The sequence below is a fragment of the Stomoxys calcitrans genome, chromosome 5, assembly GCF_963082655.1.
Source record: "Stomoxys calcitrans chromosome 5, idStoCalc2.1, whole genome shotgun sequence".
Classification (NCBI taxonomy): Eukaryota; Metazoa; Arthropoda; class Insecta; order Diptera; family Muscidae; genus Stomoxys; species Stomoxys calcitrans.
The window spans coordinates 126637860-126659702 of NC_081556.1; the positions used below are offsets into that span (position 1 = coordinate 126637860).

At 33.2% G+C, this 21843-nt stretch overlaps 1 protein-coding gene across 1 annotated transcript in view; it reads right to left on the reverse strand.

Moving 5' to 3' along the window:
• The window catches only part of LOC106094286 (uncharacterized), a 244660-nt gene that overhangs the window by 126730 nt on the left and 96087 nt on the right, over window positions 1–21843 (reverse strand). The window contains exon 2 of the mRNA XM_059368839.1: window positions 15010–15130. Coding sequence (XP_059224822.1) covers window positions 15010–15126 — 117 coding nt within the window. The 5' untranslated portion in view covers window positions 15127–15130. The remainder of the gene's footprint in view (window positions 1–15009; window positions 15131–21843) is intronic.

The window sequence follows — 21843 nt, forward strand, 5'->3', positions numbered from 1 at the left end:
CAACCCCTTTCCCAAAACACCCCCCAAACAGGACTTATTTACTGACCATGGCAGTATAGGACTTAGAGAAAAGGTATTTGAGTGTAGAATATGAATCTGATGTCCAGATGTGGGACCAAGTGTTTGGGGGGCCGTCCATCCCCGAAAACATACTCCAAAGAAGAAAAATGTAAGACCATAGCAATATGGGACTCAAATGAAAGGTCTTTGGAAGTAAAGCATGAATCTGATATCAATGTTCGGGAAAAGTATCTATGGGGCGACCCCTATAACACCACCCAAATGGGAAGTATTTGCTTACCATTGCAATATGGGGCTCAAATAAGAGGTATTTTAGAGTAGAACACGAATCTGATTTATATTTTCAAAGCCAAGTCCCTGAGTGGTCGGCCCATCCCTCAAAACCCCCTAACCGAAAATTTTTGCGGTCTATGGAAATATGGGGCTCAATTGAAAGGTAAATGAGAGTAGACCACGAATCTGAAGTCAACATTCGGGACCATCAGTCAAGGGACGGCCCACCCTCATAACAGCCCCCAAATGGGAGGTATTTGCCCGCCATGGCAATTTGGGTCTTAAAGAGAGTGGAGCTCGATATTGATAGTTTTTAGGGCCCATACCTCAAACCATACATATTTGCTGTACTTTTGCTATAAGGGGTTTAAATAAAAGGTATTTTAGATTACAAAACCAATTTTGAGGCCAATGGCAATATGGCGTTCAAATAAAAAAAAATGATATTTGAGAGTAGAGCACGATACTGATTTATTTTCGGGGCTAAGTGTTTGAGGGACCACCCCAATCCCCACAACACACTTAAATGGGACATATGTGTGTGTGGGGCTCAAATATAAGGAATTGGGGAGTACAGCATGAAATTGAGACCCACTTGGGCGACCAATTTTCTGGGGATCTACTCCTTTCCCAAAGCAAACAGTAATTATTTACTGACCATCGCAATATGGGGCTTAAGAAAAGGTATTTGGGAGTGGTATACGAATCCGATATCCAAATGAGAGATTATGTATATGGGGCAGCGCCCCTTCCGCAAAACACCCCACAAAGAGTACAAATTTACCGACCTCAAATGGTGGCTCAAATGAAAGGTATTTGAGATTAGAAAACGAAATTGATAAATGAATTTGGGGTCAAGTGTTGAGCTTCATCCCATAAACTCCCCTTAAATCAATGACAATATGGGATCTAAATAAATGGTATGGTATTGGGTTGCCCAAAAATTAAATGCGGATTTTTCATATAGTCGGCGTTGACAAATTTTTTCACAGCTTGTGACTCTGTAATTGCATTCTTTCTTCTGTCAGTTATCAGCTGTTACTTTTAGCTTGCTTTAGAAAAAAGGAGTAAAAAAAATATATTTCATTAAGGTTCATTCTAAGTTTTATTAAAAATTCATTTACTTTCTTTTAAAAAATCCGCAATTACTTTTTGGGCAACCCAATATATTAGAGAAAAGCACAATGCTGACATTTTTTACCAATCATGGCAAAATGGAACTCAAATGAAAGGCATTTGGGAGTAGAGCATGAAGTCAGTACCCACCTTCAGGACCACGTTTCTGGGGGTCCGCACCATCCCCTAGACCCTCCAACCACCACTCTGGCGGCCTTCCCTCTCCCAAAATCCCCATGAGAATATGGGGCTCAAATGTAGTCTTTTAATAATGGAGTATATCTAACATTTGATGATCCTAAAACCGCCGAGCGAATTCATAGACCAATAGAGATCATATGGGATTCAGATTAAACCATTTATATTGTTATACTGTTAGTTAAGCGATATATAGGGCTGCCCAAAAAGTAATTGCGGATTTTTTAAAAGAAAGTAAATGCAATTTTAATTAATCTTAGAATGAGCTAAAAGTAACAGCTGATAACTGACAGAAGAAAGAATGCAATTACAGAGTCACAAGCTGTGAGAAAATTTGTCAACGACGACTATATGAAAAATCCGCAATTACTTTTTGGGCAACCCAATATATACACTATTTTTGTAGCATGGTATTTCACTATAAGCTCTTCAATTGTCGAAAAAAATATTCAAAGGATAATTTTGTTCCATATAAAGCAAAGGAAGGCACAGCGGAGCGGGCCCGGTTCAGCAAGTCAGTCTATAAAGTGATAAGCTCCTATATAAACTGGTCTCTCGATCATCCTTGATCGAATTGTTAATTTTTACTGGTTTGACCGAAGTTTGATATGTACAATAGAATAAAATTATGCCCTTCAACTAAATTTATTTTGTATACATTTTTAGCACGCATTAACTTGTTACATATGTATAGGTACATATATAGATAATGCCTTGAAAACAAAAGACTTAAGACACAAACTTGTTATCACAGCCACTGTGAATTCCCAACATTCCATTCTATAACAAACGTATTTAAATACATTCTGCCATTTTGTTCAAAGCACACAAAACACAAACTGTGAAATCAATTTCAAATTATATCATGCACTTGTCATTCAACAACTACAGCAGCGAGTCATCTCACCACAACCACCCAACCATCATCATCATCATGTATCATGGTGTCACTGACGTTGTCCACTTTTGCTTTTGGCTGTTGTAATGATTAATTGTTGGCTATTTTTACTCTTACTTTTTTCTTTTTTTTTGTATTGATTGATGGTAATGTGACATCATTACGGTGGGGTGTTTTGTGTTTGCAATGTTTTGAACTCAATTAAGTGGTGTATTTAGATGAAAACAAAAGCTAGCGAAAAGTGCCAATACACAAATTGAGCAAAAAAAATTTATAGAAAAAAAATAATAACAAATAGCTTAAATATTGACATACAAACATCAAAGCAGGTGAAATTGTTGTCATTGAAAACGAAAATGAAAGTAAAATTAGACTCAATGAACAATAATGGCAACGTAATAATACTATGTAATATTAATTTTTACACAAGCTGTGAGAGAGCTTTAAAAAAAGACAGTTTAGATTTAGAAAAAGCTTTCATATAAAAAGTATAGTATAGGAAATTGAAAAAAGAAATGTTAACGGCCCTGAAGCATAGGAAGTCATAAAAAACATTTTTTTTTTTAAATATTTTAATATTTTAATTTTTTCTAATTTTTTTTTTAATTTTTTTTTTTAATTTTTTTTTTAATTTTTTTTTTAATTTTTTTAACGGCCCTGAAGCATAGGAAGTCATAAAAAACATTTTTTTTTTCAAATATTTTAATTTATTTTTTAAATTTATTTTTTAAATTTTTTTTTTAAATTTTTTTTTAATTTTTTTAAATTTTTTTTTAAATTTTTTTTTAATTTATTTTTTTAATTTTTTTTTTAATTTTTTTTTTAATTTTTTTTTAATTTTTTTTTTTAATTTTTTTTTTAATTTTTTTTTAAATTTTTTTTTTAATTTTTTTTTAATTTTTTTTTTTTAATTTTTCCAAAAAAAAAAAAAAAAGAAAATTTAATAACTATTTAATAATTGAATGGTGAAAATATGATTTTTTTTTTTTTAATTGGACAAGCCAATCAATCGTGAAGCTGCAATGGGTTAAGGAATGACAAAATTGTTCAGTATGTGTAAAAAAATGTTTATTTTTTAATATTAACAAATTTTTGTTAAAATTTCTTTGGAATTTATTTGTTACGGCTGTAACACCGTTATCATTAGCATATTTTTGTAATTTACCAGAAATTAATAAACATAATCTGTGGTAAATTTGAATCATATTGGAGAAAGTTTGTATTTCGAAAATGTTTTCTCAAAACGCCCATCAGTTTGCATCAAAACGCCCATCAGTACATTACAAAAATTTTACTTTAGAATAGAAAAAAAAATTATGTGCAATCATTAGCTATTTATATGGCAAACACAAGCTACTATAGCTAGTTAGTTAGCTAAAAAGTAATATATGACAAAACAAGTTCAGTTCTTAAGTCTTTTGTTTTAAAAACCACCTGTTAACCAGTTATTCAAGCTCGACCATTAATTAACTAAAAATTTCTTGCAATTTCTACAACATGCCATTGAGTCTTATACACAGCGCTTAGAATTATGGATGTTAAACATGTAATTAAGAAATAACTGTATACTAATTAAGATAAGCCAGTCCATACTAATGTAGTGGCGTGTTTTCTTAAATGTAACAATATTTTGCATAAAATCGAAATTTAATGATATTAGGGTTGTTGGTAATCACCACTCTATGACATTTTAAAAGGGAAAACTTCCAACCCACATAGGAAATTGGTAACACTGAATACTGATTATTGTTAATTTTGCAAATGGCATTTTGCTTTGGTACTTCAAAGGCCTACGCTTTATTTGTTGGTGACTTGAAATCTTTTTGTTTCATTTTTTTTGTGTGTTTCATTTGTCTTCCTTATTGCCTTCGGCGAGCTGAACGCATAAAGGAGACAGTTTTTGTGTCACTCCTAGTTAAATTTGTTTCAAACAATAACATGGACATTTACTCCTACTTCTGCGTTACACAACACAAAGTTCAAGCTTAGTTTGAAATGTGATGACAAAACGAATGTGGGTGCCATACTAATTTTATTTAGCTAATGGATGACATAACCAGATTTGTTTCAAATAATGGTAACATAAACAAACGAAATGTATTTAAAAGCAAAAAACTGTAGATTAAAAAAAAATATATAAAAAAAAGCTTCACAACGAAGTAATTGCTTTAAACTAAGACGCAGATACGTAAAAGAGTAGAGTGACTGACTGAGTGGCAGACTGAATGGCTGACTGAATGACTGACTGACTGACTGACTGACTGACTGACTGACTGACTGACTGCTTGACTGACTGACTGACTGACTGACTGACTGACTGACTGACTGACTGACTGACTGACTGACTGACTGACTGACTGACTGACTGACTGACTGACTGACTGACTGCTTGACTGCTTGACTGCTTGACTGACTGACTGACTGACTGACTGACTGACTGACTGACTGACTGACTGACTGACTGACTGACTGACTGACTGACTGACTGACTGACTGACCGACTGACTGACTGACTGACTGACTGACTGACTGACTGACTGACTGACTGACTGACTGACTGACTGACTGACTGACTGACTGACTGACTGACTGACTGACTGACTGACTGACTGACTGACTGACTGACTGACTGACTGACTGACTGACTGACTGACTGACTGACTGACTGACTGACTGACTGACTGACTGACTGACTGACTGACTGACTGACTGACTGACTGACTGACTGACTGACTGACTGACTGACTGACTGACTGACTGACTGACTGACTGACTGACTGACTGACTGACTGACTGACTGACTGACTGACTGACTGACTGACTGACTGACTGACTGACTGACTGACTGACTGACTGACTGACTGACTGACTGACTGACTGACTGACTGACTGACTGACTGACTGACTGACTGACTGACTGACTGAAACGAATATTGGTCTTCGATTTTTATAAGGCTGGATTTGGTGTTATTCGTACGTCTAGGTACTAAAAAGAACAAAAAAGTACGAATGGTACATTATTGCGCAGCGCGAATTATGTTCTTGGGCTCAAATTAAAATAGGGAACATTTTTTTGGAAAATCGTACCGGATGTAGGAGAAATAGTACGTTTAGTAACGCAATTGGTACTATTTCGTACTTTCTTTGTCAATTGAGCTAGAGCTCTATATTTTGGAACTTCGGTACACTTTGGCAAGCATAATTGGGTGAGTATAAATCTTTTTTTTTTAATTTTTACATCATGGTACTAAAAAAAGTATCAAAAATTTACGAAATGGTTGAACTTTGTAAATGCCGTATGAATAGAGGTAGAGTTTTGAAATTTAATTTTAAAGACATCTGGTGTAAAAAAAATATGAAGGGCTAAGTATTATTTTCATAATTCAAACATTTTGGTACCAAAATTGGTACTATTTTGTACTTTTTTATATTGTAGATGGAGCTAGAGGTCCGAAATTTGGCATGTAGGTACAAGAAGGAAATATATGGATGACTAAATGATCCAGTCAAAATTCTTTCATTTTGGTACCAAAAAGTGTAAAATAGGTACTAAAATATACAAAATGGTACTTTCTTTACAAATTGAGCTAAAGCGCTCAAAAGTGCAATTCATTTATACCTTGACAATATGTATTGGGCTATTTGATACTATTTGCTATTTTTTTTTAGTAGGGGACCGATTTCTGAATTTTTTTACACAATTATGACAAAATTTCATAATCTTATAAACTATTGGGTTGCCCAAAAGGTAATTGCGGATTTTTCATATAGTCGGCGTTGACAAATTTTTTCACAGCTTGTGACTCTGTAATTGCATTCTTTCTTCTGTCAGTTATCAGCTGTTACTTTTAGCTTGCTTTAGAAAAAAAGTGTAAAAAAAGTATATTTGTAAAAAAAGTTCATTCTAAGTTTTATTAAAAATGCATTTACTTTCCTTTAAAAAATCCGCAATTACTTTTTGGGCAACCCAATAAGTGCCTGTCCAGGCTTTTGGAAGATCTATACAAAAGGTGGGTGTCAAAAACGGGGGTAGCGAAGCGGACCACCGGGATGCTAGTACAATACAAATGGTCGCAGAAGCACGGCTGAGGCAGAACACGCTCTATACAAGGAGGCAAAGAAGTCACTCGCTGCCCTAATAGAAAGGAGCAAGAAAGGAAAGGTGGGAGGAATTAAGAGAAGACATAAACCGAAACCCTTGAGGACTCGGATAAAAAATTGTGAAGGAAAAAACTCGGGGCGCGGAGCCCAACAGTGGTGATGGACGAAAGAACAATGGAAAATATAGTCCTCTTCTCTACTCTTCCCCCATCAGAGAAGATTAAATTTATGAAGAGCCCACTGACAATATAAGCCCGTTCACTATAGTGAAGCTAAGGAATGCAGCACATAGCCTACAAAGCAAAAAAGCCCCCGTTCACGACGAAATACTGGCAAAGGTCATCAAGCAGATAGCTGACAACAGACAGAAAATAGAATTTCTTCTAAGAATATTTGACCGGTGCCTATTTGAGAGTGTTTTTGCGGTGGTATAAAAGAGGCACCGTATCGCAAAGGTTAGCATGTCCGCCTATGACGCTAAACGCCTGGGTTCGAATCTTGGCGAGACCATCAGAAAAAATTTTCAGCGGTGGTTTGCCCCTCCTAATGCTGGCAACATTTGTGAGCCATCATCAGATGTTAACCAAATCGACATACACAGTTAAAATCATAGAAAAATACATTGTCCAAAATTTAGAGAAAATCTGTTAAGAAATGCGCTGACAAAGGCTCTAAAATTGGTTGATACATATATATGGGGGCTATATCTGAATATGAACTGATTTCTATGAAATTCAACAGCAATGTCGGAAGTCACAAGGGATAGCTTTGTGCCAAATTTCATACAAAAATGGTTCATAAATGACGATATTGTTGCAGTATTAGTCCAAATCGGACAAACATAGGAGCTTTGCCCAAATCTGAACCGATTTCGACCAAAATCCGCATGTTTTATGGTAGTCATAGAATAAAGAGTAGCACAAAGTTTTGAGAAGATTTGTTGATACATGCACTTGCAAAGGCTCAGAAGTTGAAGTCGAGCGCGACAGCTATATATGGGAGCTATATCTGTATCTGAACCGATTTAATTCAAATTCACCAGTAATGTCGAAGCTTATTAGAGACTCCATGTCCGTCTCTCTGTCTGTCTGCCCATGTTCATTTGTGAGCAAAGTACAGGTCTCAATTTTCATCCAATTGTTTTCAGATTTGGCACAGGCGTCTTTTTTAATCTAAAAACGAAGCCCATTGAAATTCGAAGAAATCGGTCCAGATTTGGATATAGCTCCCATCTATATGTTCGCCCGATTTGGACTAATGCTAGTATCGTCATTTATGAACCGATTATCAAATTTCATGATAATCGGTTCATAAATGACGATACTTGTCCAGAATTAGTCCAAATCGGGCGAACATATGGATGGGAGCTATATCCAAATCTGAACCGATTTCTTCAAATTTGAATAGGCTTCGTTTTTAGCCCAAAAAAGATGTCTGTGCCAAATTTGAAAACAATTAGATGAAAATTGCGACCTGTACTTTGTTCACAATTGAATATGGACAGACAGACAGAGTGTCCGTCTCTCTGTCTGGCTAAATCGAATCAGAAGTTGATTCTGAGTCGGTCGGTATACTTATTAATGGGTCTAGCTTTCATCCTTCTTATCGTTGCAAACACCACCATGTACCACAGTAGTGGTGTAGGGTATAAAAATATCCCAGAGGAAGTGTATGGCGCATAGACGACATAATGGTGAGAACCAAGAGATCGGTATAAATATCTAGGAATCCGACTGGATACCAAGATCTAGGAATCCGACTGGATACATAGATCACTATGCAGAGCAAATATGGCACGCGACAAATACAGCGATTATAACGGGGCAACTCAGTCGACTGATGTCCGAGCAGGCGCAGGCTCTTAATGGAGACATGCAATAGCATCCTTCTCTATGGAAGCGAAATATGGGGCAAGACACTGTAGGCAGCATGTCGAGCGAAATCTCTGCTCTCGGTACAGAGGACGTTGGCTCTTAGGGTTATATCATTCTACCGCACAGTGGCGCAGAGACCGCAGCTCTTGTAATAGCAGGAATGGTTCCGATTGGCCTACAAGCCATGGAGCGCACCAGGCTCTACACCGGGAAGTGCAACACCCAGAAAGGACAGGATGTGCACAGGGCAGCAACGAAGTTTTGCACAAATTGTTCTATAAACATTAAATTTAAATTTTATAAAATATTTAGCTACAACATTTAATTAATAACCTTGAATACAAAATCTACAACTATAGAATTTTTTCCCCAAGTTTTCCCATGGTAAAAAATTCTTGATTAAAATTTTCTATAAAAAATTTTTTTTTTGTCATTTATCATTTTCTAAGAACACCACTCAGCAAGGAATTAGCATTTTTTTATAATTTCCTATACATTGTTGCCATCATTTGGTTTCGTTTGTCATTCATTTGTTATTAGCTATGCTTTTCACAACTTCTTTGGTACAAAAAAAAAAAAAAATTCAAGCGATGACTACCACCACCGGTGGTAGCACTAATCAATGCCATCATCACTGTTGGGGCCTGTCAATATCTGAACATTGTACATAAATAAGTTGACTTCAACACCAATATAGACACACACATGAGTTTTTTTTTTTCAAACCCAACAAAAAAAAAAAAAAAACCTAACGGTAGTTAATGCAAGTGGCCCATAGTTTCATTTTTTTTTTTTGTGCCTTACGTTGACTTACACAAAATGTGGCCTATGCTTTTACAAATATGTGAGTGTGTGTGTGCAGAGCGGTAGAAAAAGGTATGCTAGCAATGGGTCGTGTAGGCTAGCGGACATTAAGGTCTTCTTGCATTTTTTGTATGATCGACAACCATGTTACATTGGCTATGGTTGTCATTGCCGTTTTGTTTTCTTGCTGCATTTTTCGTGTCAAGAATAACATGGGCCAACATTATTCACGCATATGAATATTTACGCTAAATGGGTCAATGTATATATATTTTTTTACGAATTTTATTAATTTGTTGTTGTTGTATAAGCAGAGTCTACAAAAATTTACTCGTTTTTCAAAAATTGTGATTTAAAGACCGAAAAAATGTGTAATGAAAAAATTTGGTGGCTACATAATCCTCAAGGTAAAAAGTTTGTTACTTAAGTCTTTTGATTTGCTAATGGTGAACCTTTAGTTTTTTTGATTTATCTGGTTTTACCAAAAAAATTTTGGGCCAAATTAGCTGTAATTGCTTACATTATTTCACTTTACTAATGTGTGGTTCACACTCATGACCAATAATTTTTCATTTTGCTTAAAAATATGATATGCAGTAAGTTTCATGAGTAAGAGCGCAACATCAAACAATTCTTGAGAATCGTGGTCTTATCATCAGAATGCCTTGGGTGTGAAATGACAACCAACGAGTGTTTTGATTGAGCAGAACTCAATCAGTGTAGTGTAGTGTAGTATGAATTTGTTTAATAAAAATGGTGTGTGCTAAATTTATGTTTCGCATATAGTGTTGGCAGAGATGTTAGTTTGGCCATATATTAGGTTAAAACAATTAAAAATATTTTTTTCTTTATAGAAAAGGTTGCTAAACGTTTTCCTAACTCACGAATCATTATTGATTCTAAAAAACTTCATACATAATTTTTTTTAATAATGCCTCAAAATGTTAGCTTTATACACCGTAGCCAACAAGCAGGGTTTTTGTTTGATTTACAAAAAAATTAATCAACATTTTCCAAATAAATTTCGAATTTAGCAACCCATTACGTTTTTTTGCAAAAAAACTATAACCTAAAAATAATTTTACTCTTCGAGTTTTTTTCTCAACTATGTTTTGTTAGCATCTGGCATCACTTCTTTCAAACAAATTAATTACTACGATTAACACAATTTAAAAATCTCATTAATATTTTGATGCAATCACATTTTTCATTCTCATTGAGGTGTTGTTAGGAGTATGTCAGTAATCTGATGATCTTGATTTATGAACTAATGAACAGTGTAAGTGATATTGATGTTAAGATGTACTTTAACATGAATTTTTAATTAAATTTTCCACAACTTTAATTAACAGAAAACAAAATGACAGACGCCAAAATAAACACGTTTGTATAATTTTCAGCAGTAATTAAGTTAACAACATTTGAAATGGTTAGGACGGATGTCAGATGTATTTTCATAAAGAATAGAATTGTGGCAATCACCTAGGAACATGGTAGTTGCTTAATATTGGGTTGCCCAAAAAGTAATTGCGGATTATTTAAATGAAAGTAAATACATTTTTAATAAAACTTAGAATGAACTTTAATCAAATATACATTTTTAACACTTTTTTTCTAAAGCAAGCTAAAAGTAACAGCTGATAACTGACAGAAGAAAGAATGCAATTACAGAGTCACAAGCTGTGAAAAAATTTGTCAACGCCGACTATATGAAAAATCCGCAATTACTTTTTGGGCAACCCAATATATATGTGGTTTATACCGATAAAAACAAAATAAAACAAAATAAAGGAAAAATTAAATAAATTGATATAAAATAAAATAAAATAAAATTAATTAGAAAACAAATTATTTTTCGATTCGGACCATAAATGAATGCTGAACATTGTAGAAGTCATTGTGTAATATTTCAGTTCATTCGGATAAGAATTGCGTCTTGTAGGGACTCAAGAAGCAAAATCGGGAGATAGGTTTATATGGGAGCTGTATTAAACTATTGATCGATTCAGACCATATTAGACACGTATGTTGGAGGTCATGAGAGAAGCCGTTGTACAAAATTTCTGCCAAATCGGATGAGAATTGCGCCCTCTAGAGGCTCAAGAAGTCAAGACCCAAGTTCGGTTTATATGGCAGCTATATCAGATTATGTACCGATTTGCTAGCATACTTAGCACAGTTATTGGGAGTCATAACAAAACAACTCATGCACAATTTTAGACAAATCGGACGAGAATTGCGCCCTCTAGAGGCTCAAGAAGTCAAGACCCAAGATCGGTTTATGTGGCAGCTATATCAAAACATGTAGCGATTTCAACCATACTAAGCACAGTTATTGGAAGTAATAACAAAACACCTCATGCACAATTTTAGACAAATCGGACGAGAATTGCGCCCTCTAGAGGCTCAAGAAGTCCAGACCCAAGATCGGTATATATGGCAGCTATATCCAAACATGGACCGAATTCAACCATACTTAGCACATTTATTGGAAGTGATACCAAAACACCACGTGAACAATTTCAGACAAATCGGACGCGAATTGCGCCCTCTAGAGGCTCAAGAAGTCAAGACCCAAGATCGGTTTATATGGCAGCTATATCAAAACATGGACCGATTTCTACCATACTTAGCACAGTTGTTGGAAGTCATAACAAAACACCTCATGCAAAATTTCAGTCAAATCGGATAAGAATTGCGCCCTCTAGAGGCTCAAGAAATCAAGACCCAAGATCGGTTTATATGGCAGCTATATCAAAATATGGACCGATTTCAACCATACTAAGCACAGTTGTTGGAAGTGATACCAAAACTCCAAGTGCAAAATTGCAGTTGAATCGGGCGAGAATTGCGCCCTCTAGAGGCTCAAGAAGTCTAGACCCAAGATCGGTATATATGGCAGTTATATCAAAACATGGACCGATATCAACCATACTAAGCACAGTTATTGGAAGTCATAACAAAACACCTCATGCAAAATTTTAGACAAATCGGATAAGAATTGCGCCCTCTGGAGGCTCAAGAAGTCAAGACCCCAGATCGGTTTATATGGCAGCTATATCAGGTTATGTACCAATTTGCGCCGTGCTCAGCACATTTATTGGGAGTCATAACACAAAACACATCATGCAAAACTTCAGGCAAAACGGACGAGAATTGCGCCCTCTAGAGGCTCAAGAAGTCAAGACCCAAGATCGGTTTATATGGCAGCTATATCAAAACATGGACCGAATTGGCCCATTTACAATCCCAACTGACCTACACTAATAAAAAGTATTTGTGCAAAATTTCAAGCGGCTAGCTTTACTCATTCGAAAGTTAGCGTGCTTTCGGCAGACAGACGGACGGACATGGCTAGATGGACTTAAAATGACATGACATACATTATGAGGTCATAGACGCATATTTCGAGGTGTTACAAACAGATTAAAGAATTTAGTATACCCCTATCCTATGGTGGAGGGTATAAAAAATAAAATTACATACAATAAAATAAAACAAAAAAAAAAAAACAATTAAAAAGGTTTTCAGTTCGGCCCTACCGAACTATGGCTAGCCACCCCCATGGATAATTTTACCATCCTTTTTTTTTTATAACAACTCCACTACCACATCCATAGTAATATGCAAATGGAGGCTGGTTTAGAATCATATTTCATTCAGGTTTGGAGAACTCTTATACTAGTCAATGTTTCAGCGAAGTGGGGCAACATATCCGCTTTTTATGGGATTGAGACCCTAAATATAGTCTGATCTGGACCATATGCTGGTCGGATGACGGAATACAAGTCACTGTGTGAATTCCAGCGCAATCGGTTAATAAATGCAACTTTTATCGGCTTAAGACTCTTAATCGGCAGATCGGTCTATATGGCAACTATATCTGTATATAGACCGATCTGAACTATACTTGAGTCGGATATCGGTAGACTTTAATCAACTCACCATATAAAATTGCAGCAAAATCGGTTAATAATTACGTATTTTATGGGCTTAAGACCCCAAATCGGCACATCGGTCTCCATGGCAGCTATAACGAAATAATGTCCGATCTGAACCATATTCGAGTCGGATGATGTCGGGAGGCTTAAAACAACTCTCTATTTCATATTTTATTGAAATTAGGTAATAATTGCGACTTTTATGAGCTAAAGACCCTCTATCGGCAGATCGGTCTTTATGGCAGATCGGTCTATATTTTCCGATCTGGACCATATTTTGGGCTGATGTCGGTGATGTCACCGTTTCAAGTTTCAGCGAAATCGGGTTATAAATGCAACTTTTAGGAGACCACCGCAGCGAGGAGGTTAGCATGTCCGCCTATGACGCTGAACGCCTGGGTTCGAATCCTGCCGAGACCATCATGAAAAATTTTTCAGCGGTGGTTATACCCTCCTAATGGTGGCGACATTTGTGGGGTACTATGCCATTTAAAAACTTCTCTTCAAAAGAGATATCGCACTGCAGCACGCCGTTCGGACTCGGCTATAAAATGGAGCGTTGAGCTTACACTTGAATCGAACTGCACTCATTGATATGTGAGAAGTTTGCCTTGGTTTCCTAATGCAATGTTCATGGGCAAATTTGCATTTGCAAATGCAGCTTTTAAGGGCTCAAGACCCTTAATCGGCAGATCGCTCTATATGACAGCTATATCCAAATATGTTCCTATCTGGACCATTTTTGGTTCGGTTATCGGCGGGCCTAAAAAAAATCCCCGTTCCAAAATTTTGGCAAAATCGGGTATTAAATGCGCGTGTTGCAGGCTTAAGACCCTAAATCGACAGGTCGATCTATATGGCAGCTATATCCAAATAAAGTCCGATGTGGCCCATTCAAGAATTTACCCTATGTATAGAGGAAATTCGAGCCTGTGGGAAATTTCAACTCAATATCTCAATTTTTAAGACTGAAGCGTGATTACAGCTGATGGACACACGGACGGAACAGACGGATAGAGACACATCGTTAAATCGTCTTAGAATCTTACAACGATCCGAAATTTATATACTTTGTAGAGTCGGAAATGGATGTTTCGATGTGTTAGCATGTCCGCCTATGACGCCGAATGCCTGGGTTCGAATCCCGGCGTGAAAATCAGAAAATTTTTCAGCAGTGGTTATTCCCTTCCTAATGATAGCTACATTTGGGATGTATTCTGCCATGTTAAAACTTCTCTATCAAGTAGTGCCGCTATGCGGCATGCCGTTCGAACTCGGCATTAAAAAGAAGGCCCCTTATCATTGAGCTGAAACATTAATCGGACTGCTCTCATTGATTTGAGAGAAGTATCTTCTCTTCAAAGAGGTGCCGCACTGCGGTATGCCGTTCGGACTCGGCTATAAAAAGGAGGCCCTTATCTGCAAACTTTTGAGAAGATTGGTTCATTATTGCCCTGGCAAAGACTCTAGAAGTGAAAATCATCTTAAACATATACATGAGACGAACGGACAGTCAGCCGGACAGGCTGACATACATAACTAAATCGAATCAGAGAGTGATCTATCCAGCCATAAAATAATTGTCTACCTACCTAAAAATGCTTCACGCAGACAGCAAAGTCCTAAGGTTCGATGGAAAGATCAAATAAAGGAAGACATCTCCTAATTTGAATTCTATATATCTTACACTAGGCCTTTTAAACTTTTCCAAAGCAACTTCTTTTCCCTGCTTAAAGCAACTTCTAGTTATTTGTTTATAGGTAATAAGCCGTGCTGTACTTACTTTGTATAATTTATCTTTTTGATACCAAACATCTTCTTCCTCTTCTTGTGGACTAAATGTCTGATCCAAATTAAGATCATCTCTAGAACGGGAGAGTATTTTTCTTCTGGAAACCATTGTGCTGCAAAGACAGGAAACAAAAGTAAAATTAAAAAACTTGATTAAAAATAAATTTGGTATTTTTTTTTTAGTTGAAAACAAAAAAAGGAAGGGCTAAAGTCGGGCAAAGCCGACCTTTTGATACCCTACACTCCTTTGGATAGGCAGGCTTAGTCGTGGAAACTAAAATTTGATATGAACAAACATAAAAGAAGACATTGTGCAAAGAAAATCTGTTAAGAAATGCACTGACAAAGGCTCTTAAAGTGAAAATCGGCACCTAATTTGATTGATATCTAAAGAGGGGCGGACTCTCCCCCTTACCCTAATTTTCCACATTGACACATATACCGACCATGGCAAAATGGGCCTCAAATGAAAGCTATTTGGTAGTAAAGTACGAAAATTATATCCAATTTTGGCTCAAGTCCACCACCAAATGCTAATCCAACATCAAAACCAAAACGGACATCTCTTTTATCTAAAAACCAATTTGTGTTTGTTCCGTATAGACTCAAAAGCGGCTAATCGGTTCGATTACCTTGAAATTTTCACAGATTGTGTAGGCTGGTCTGCAAGGAAACATAGGCTATATATTTTTTTAATATGCCAAAAACACCACCCAAAATCGAAATTGGACCGAAAGCAACAATATGGGTATCAAATAAAAGGTATTGGAGAATAGAATACGAATATGGTAATAAAAGTTTTGTCTAAGTACCCATTGCCCAACCCCAGAACTCCCCGCCAAAACCCCAAACAGACATATTGGACGTTCATGTCAGTATGGGGAATATGGGGCTCAAATGAAAAGTATTCGGGAGTAGTTTAAGAATCTGGCATACAAAATCCGATCGTAGTATAGGGGGTCACCCCACCCCCCAAAAAGCCCCAAATGGGCATATCTTGACCTATGAGAATCGGTTTGTTTGTTTCTTCTGTATAAATTAAAAAACGGCTCAACCGATTTTCTTAAAATTTTCACAAATTGTGTTGGTTTATCTGGAAGGTAACATAGGCTATATAATTTTTAGATATCGGGTGGAGGCGGACCCTCCGCCTTGCGCCACCCATATCCGAAAGAGGTCCGATGGTTACAATAAGGGTATCAAATGAAAGCTTTGGAGACCAGAAAACGAATATGGTATTAAAATTTTGGGTCTAAGTACCCAGCGGGCCGCCCCAACCCCAAAACACCTCCAAAATGATATATACGACGTTCATGTCAATATGGCCTCAAATAAAAATATTCGACAGTAGATTACAAATATGGCATACAAATTTAGGTCCAAGTAATGGGAGGTCGCCCCACCCCCAAGTACCCCTAAATGGGCATATCAGCCGACCATGTCTGTATGGGACTCAAATGAAAGGTATTTGGGAGTAGATTACGAATATGACATTAAAATTTGTGTTCAAAATGAAAAATTCGGCAGAACCCGATCAGGATTCGAACGTGGGCACCCGGAGCAACGACGAGAGCCATTGCCGTTGTCTAAGCGTTCGAAGCCATCAAATCGTACAAAATTATTTATAGAGAAAAAAATTGTGACATAATTGACAAAAAAATGTTGGCAATATTTTCTATAGAAGATAATTTTGAAACAATTTTTTACGAAAAAATATGTTGACAAAATTTTCTATAGAAAAAAATTTAACAAAATATTTTATAGAGAAAAAATTTAACAAAATTTTCTATAGGAAAAAAATTTTGACAATTGTTATAAAAAATTTTTAACATAAAATTTCTATGGAAAAAAATTTAGACAAAATTTTCTATGGAAAAAAAATTTTGACAAAATTTTCTATAGAAATAAAATGTAGACAAAAATTTCTATAAAAATAAATTTTTGATGACATTTCCTATCAAAACAGAATTGAATAAAACTTTTTTAAGAAAATTTTCTATAGAAAAAAAATTTTTCAAAATTTTCTATTGAAAAAAATTTTACAAATTTTCTATTAAAAAAAAAATTTTACAAAATTTTCTATAGAAGAAAATTTTTTAAAAAAAAAAAAATTCTATAGAAAATTAAGCTTGACAAAATTTTTTAAAGCAAAAAAAAAAATTGGCAAAATTTTCTTTAGAAAAAAAATTTAGAAAATTTTTTCTATAGAAAAAAGTGTTGACAATCTTTTTCTATGAAAAGAAAATTGACAAAATTTTCTATAGAAAAAATGTTGACAAAGTTTTCATAGAAAAAACATTTTTTATAGAAAAGAAATTTTGAAAAACTTTTGTACGGAAAAACTTTTGTATAGAAAAACATTTTGAAAATAAAATTTTCTAGAAAAAGAGTTTTTACACAATTTTTTATAGAAAAAATTTACATTTTCTAAGAAAAAAAATTTGAAAAATGTATTATTTTTAAATTTTTTATAAAAAAAAATTGAGCAACATTTTCTACAGAAAAAATATTTGGACAAAATTTTCCATGGAAAAAAAGTCTGTAGAAAAAAATAGAAAAAGTAATTCCTACAAAATTATAAAAAAAAGCTTGACAATATTTTTTATAGCAAAAAATTGGCAAAATTTTCTATAGAAAAAAAATTAGACGATTTTTCTATAGAAAAAAGTGTTGACAATCTTTTCTATAGAAAAAAAATGTTGACAAAATTTTCTATAGAAAAATATTGACAAAATTTTCTATAGAAAAAAAGTTTTGACAAAATTTTCTAAAGAACAAAAATTTGACAAAATTTTCTAAAGAAAAAAAATTTTGATAAAATTTTCTACAGAAAAAAATTTTGACAAAATTTTCTATAGAAAAAAATTTTGACAAAATATTCTATAGAAAAAAATTTTGAAAAAATTTTCTATAGAAATAAAATTTTGAAAGAATTTTCTATAGAAATAAAATTTTGACAAAATTTTCTATAGAAAAAAATTTTGACAAAATTTTCTATAGAAATAAAATTTTGACAAAATTTTCTAAAGAAATAAAATTTTGACAAAATTTTCTATAGAAATAAAATTTTGACAAAATTTTCTATAGAAATAAAATTTTGACAAAATTTTCTATAGAAATAAAATTTTGACAAAATTTTCTAAAGAAAAAAAATTTTGATAAAATTTTCTACAGAAAAAAATTTTGACAAAATTTTCTATAGAAAAAAATTTTGACAAAATATTCTATAGAAAAAAATTTTGAAAAAATTTTCTATAGAAATAAAATTTTGAAAGAATTTTCTATAGAAATAAAATTTTGACAAAATTTTCTATAGAAAAAAATTTTGACAAAATTTTCTATAGAAATAAAATTTTGACAAAATTTTCTAAAGAAATAAAATTTTGACAAAATTTTCTATAGAAATAAAATTTTGACAAAATTTTCTATAGAAATAAAATTTTGACAAAATTTTCTATAGAAATAAAATTTTGACAAAATTTTCTAAAGAAAAAAAATTTTGATAAAATTTTCTACAGAAAAAAATTTTGACAAAATTTTCTATAGAAAAAAATTTTGACAAAATATTCTATAGAAAAAAATTTTGAAAAAATTTTCTATAGAAATAAAATTTTGAAAGAATTTTCTATAGAAATAAAATTTTGACAAAATTTTCTATAGAAAAAAATTTTGACAAAATTTTCTATAGAAATAAAATTTTGACAAAATTTTCTAAAGAAATAAAATTTTGACAAAATTTTCTATAGAAATAAAATTTTGACAAAATTTTCTATAGAAAAAAAGTTTTGACAAAATTTTCTAAAGAACAAAAATTTGACAAAATTTTCTAAAGAAAAAAAATTTTGATAAAATTTTCTACAGAAAAAAATTTTGACAAAATTTTCTATAGAAAAAAATTTTGACAAAATATTCTATAGAAAAAAATTTTGAAAAAATTTTCTATAGAAATAAAATTTTGAAAGAATTTTCTATAGAAATAAAATTTTGACAAAATTTTCTATAGAAAAAAATTTTGACAAAATTTTCTATAGAAATAAAATTTTGACAAAATTTTCTAAAGAAATAAAATTTTGACAAAATTTTCTATAGAAATAAAATTTTGACAAAATTTTCTATAGAAATAAAATTTTGACAAAATTTTCTATAGAAATAAAATTTTGACAAAATTTTCTATAGAAATAAAATTTTGACAAAATTTTCTATAGAAATAAAATTTTGACAAAATTTTCTATAGAAATAAAATTTTGACAAAATTTTCTATAGAAATAAAATTTTGACAAAATTTTCTATAGAAATAAAATTTTGACAAGATTTTCTATAGAAATAAAATTTTGTCAAAATTTTCTATAGAAATAAAATTTTGACAAATTTTCTATAGAAATAAAATTTTGACAAAATTTTCTATCGAAAAAAATTTTGACAAAATTTTCTATCGAAAAAAATTTGACAAAATATTCTATAGAAAAAAATGTTGACAAAATTTTCTATAAAAATAAAATTTTAACAAAATTTTCTATAGAAAAAAAATTTGACAAAATTTTTTATAGAAAACAAATTTGACAAAATTTTCTATAGAAAAAAATTTTGACAAAATTTTCTATAGAAATAAAATTTTGACAAAAATTTTCTATAGAAAAAAAATTTGACAAAATTTTCTATAGAAATAAAATTTTGAAAAAAATTTTCTATAGAAATAAAATTTTGACAAAATTTTCTATAGAAAAAAATTTTGACAAAATTTTCTATAGAAAAAAATGTTGACAAAAGTTTTTCAAAAGAAATGTGAGACAAATCTATTAATGTATGCAGATAGATGGACAGCCAGATACAATCTGGGTATATACATAGTTGATAAATATTTTTTTTTTTTTTGAGGAATTGAAATATGGGATTTTTTCAAAACCGAAATAAACATCGTCAAGCCGTTGATATACAATATTTCCTTTATTAGCAACATTTTCACTAAAAAAATAATATTTCATGGAAGTCAATATAGGGACAACAATAGATGGCCAACAATGAAATAGGAAAGGAAACCCATTGAGCATTGACAATTAAGGAGACAACCAATGGATTGATTATAGCCCACAACTCCAATGCTCCCCCAACGTATTGCACCCGCAACACCTCTTTATTTTCCTACATCAATTTGACTCGATGTTAATATGAAACGGATATGTAAGTGTGGAAATTATTAGACATTTATCAAATGCAAAAAGAAATAAAAAGGAAAAAAAAACTATGAAACGAAGGAAATCAATAGTGCGCGCACAGTGATGGATGATATTGACAAGAAAATGTTTTGTTACCGCTTAATTAATGACTTTCACAACAAGTCGGTCATAATGTGAAACGGATGACAAACCCATTGAGTAACTTCGAGTGTTGAATAAATGGTTTTGCTTAGAGCTCTTAGCTGCAGACAAAAGAAAAATCATACAAAAGTCTTGGATCAAAAACTACCGCCACCGAATGATTGAATGGTGGTGGGAGGATGAGGCCATAAATTAAAGAAATTACGAAATGTTTTCTTATAGTGGGAAAATTGACAAAAATTTTTTTTTTCTTTTTCAAAGATTGAGAGTCGTTAGGGGTATAAGAGGGGATTAATACCAAACCAAAAACTAACTTAAAATTAAAGAATTAAGTTTTTTTTTAAGCCTTTTTTTTCTTTTAAGATTTATACTACCTTGCTTTGAATATTAACCAGCCCAACTGTGTTAATGTTCCCCCACAAGCCTCGTTTATTAGCACAATTCCATCAGTATTCAAAAACTTTTAAACCGTCTTTCATTAAAAATCAAAAGACACTATTAATATGTAAATATGGCATAAACTTGATCAACAACAACAGTCAAAACCTTTTTCAGGTATTTTGCAGACGTTTGCAAAAATTTTAAATACTTTTGTCTTTTTTCTCCCAGACTTCAAACTCTTCAACTTGAGATTTTAATATTTTCAAGTTGTGTTTTGTTTGAGGATTTGGCAACTGTCATCTTTTGCGGTTCTTTGGTCTTTTTTGAGTTTTTTTGTTTACCATTCTTAAAATTTTCGCCGCCGCTCTTGGATTTCGAGGATATGGTGACGGCACTGATGAACTGTCATTATGTCTTTGTGCGCTATGTTGCCTTTAAGTTTTTTTCTTTCTTTTAGAACAGCAAAAACTCTTTTGGGCTAAATACGCATTTAAAGAACAAAGGAACATTTTCTGCTGACTATTTGTACAAATAAAATGCACTTGTTGAGAAATTCTTTTTCGTTTGTTTGTTTATCTTTTATTAAATTTTTGCTACATGAATTTTTATCAAGTGTTTACATGAAGCATGAAAGGCTTTACGATTTTCTGTGATTCACCGCTGAAGGAATAAGAACTGAGAATATTTCTGATATAGTGGAGACATATAAGAGTGACAACACAAGGTTTAGTTAGTACTGGGAAAAAAAGTTGGTCTAGACGGATACATAGGCTATATAATTTTTTTGATATCGGGAGGGGAGCGGACCCTCCCCCTTACCCTTAGAGTACTACCAAAATATAAAAGTGGACCGATCGGGACAATATGGGATTTAAATGAAAGGTATTCAGGAGTAGAGTACCAATTTCATAATAAAAGTTGGATCCAAGTACCTGGGGGCCGCCCCAGCCCAAAATCACTTAAAATAGGTTTTTTTTTAACGATCATGGCAATATGGAACTCAAATGAAAGGTATTCGGGAGTAGATAACGAATATGGTCAGGAAGGAGGAAAGGGGCTTTATAATTTACTAGCTAACCCGGGCCCGCTCCGCTGCGCCTTCTTTTACTTTATATGGAACAAAAGTTTCC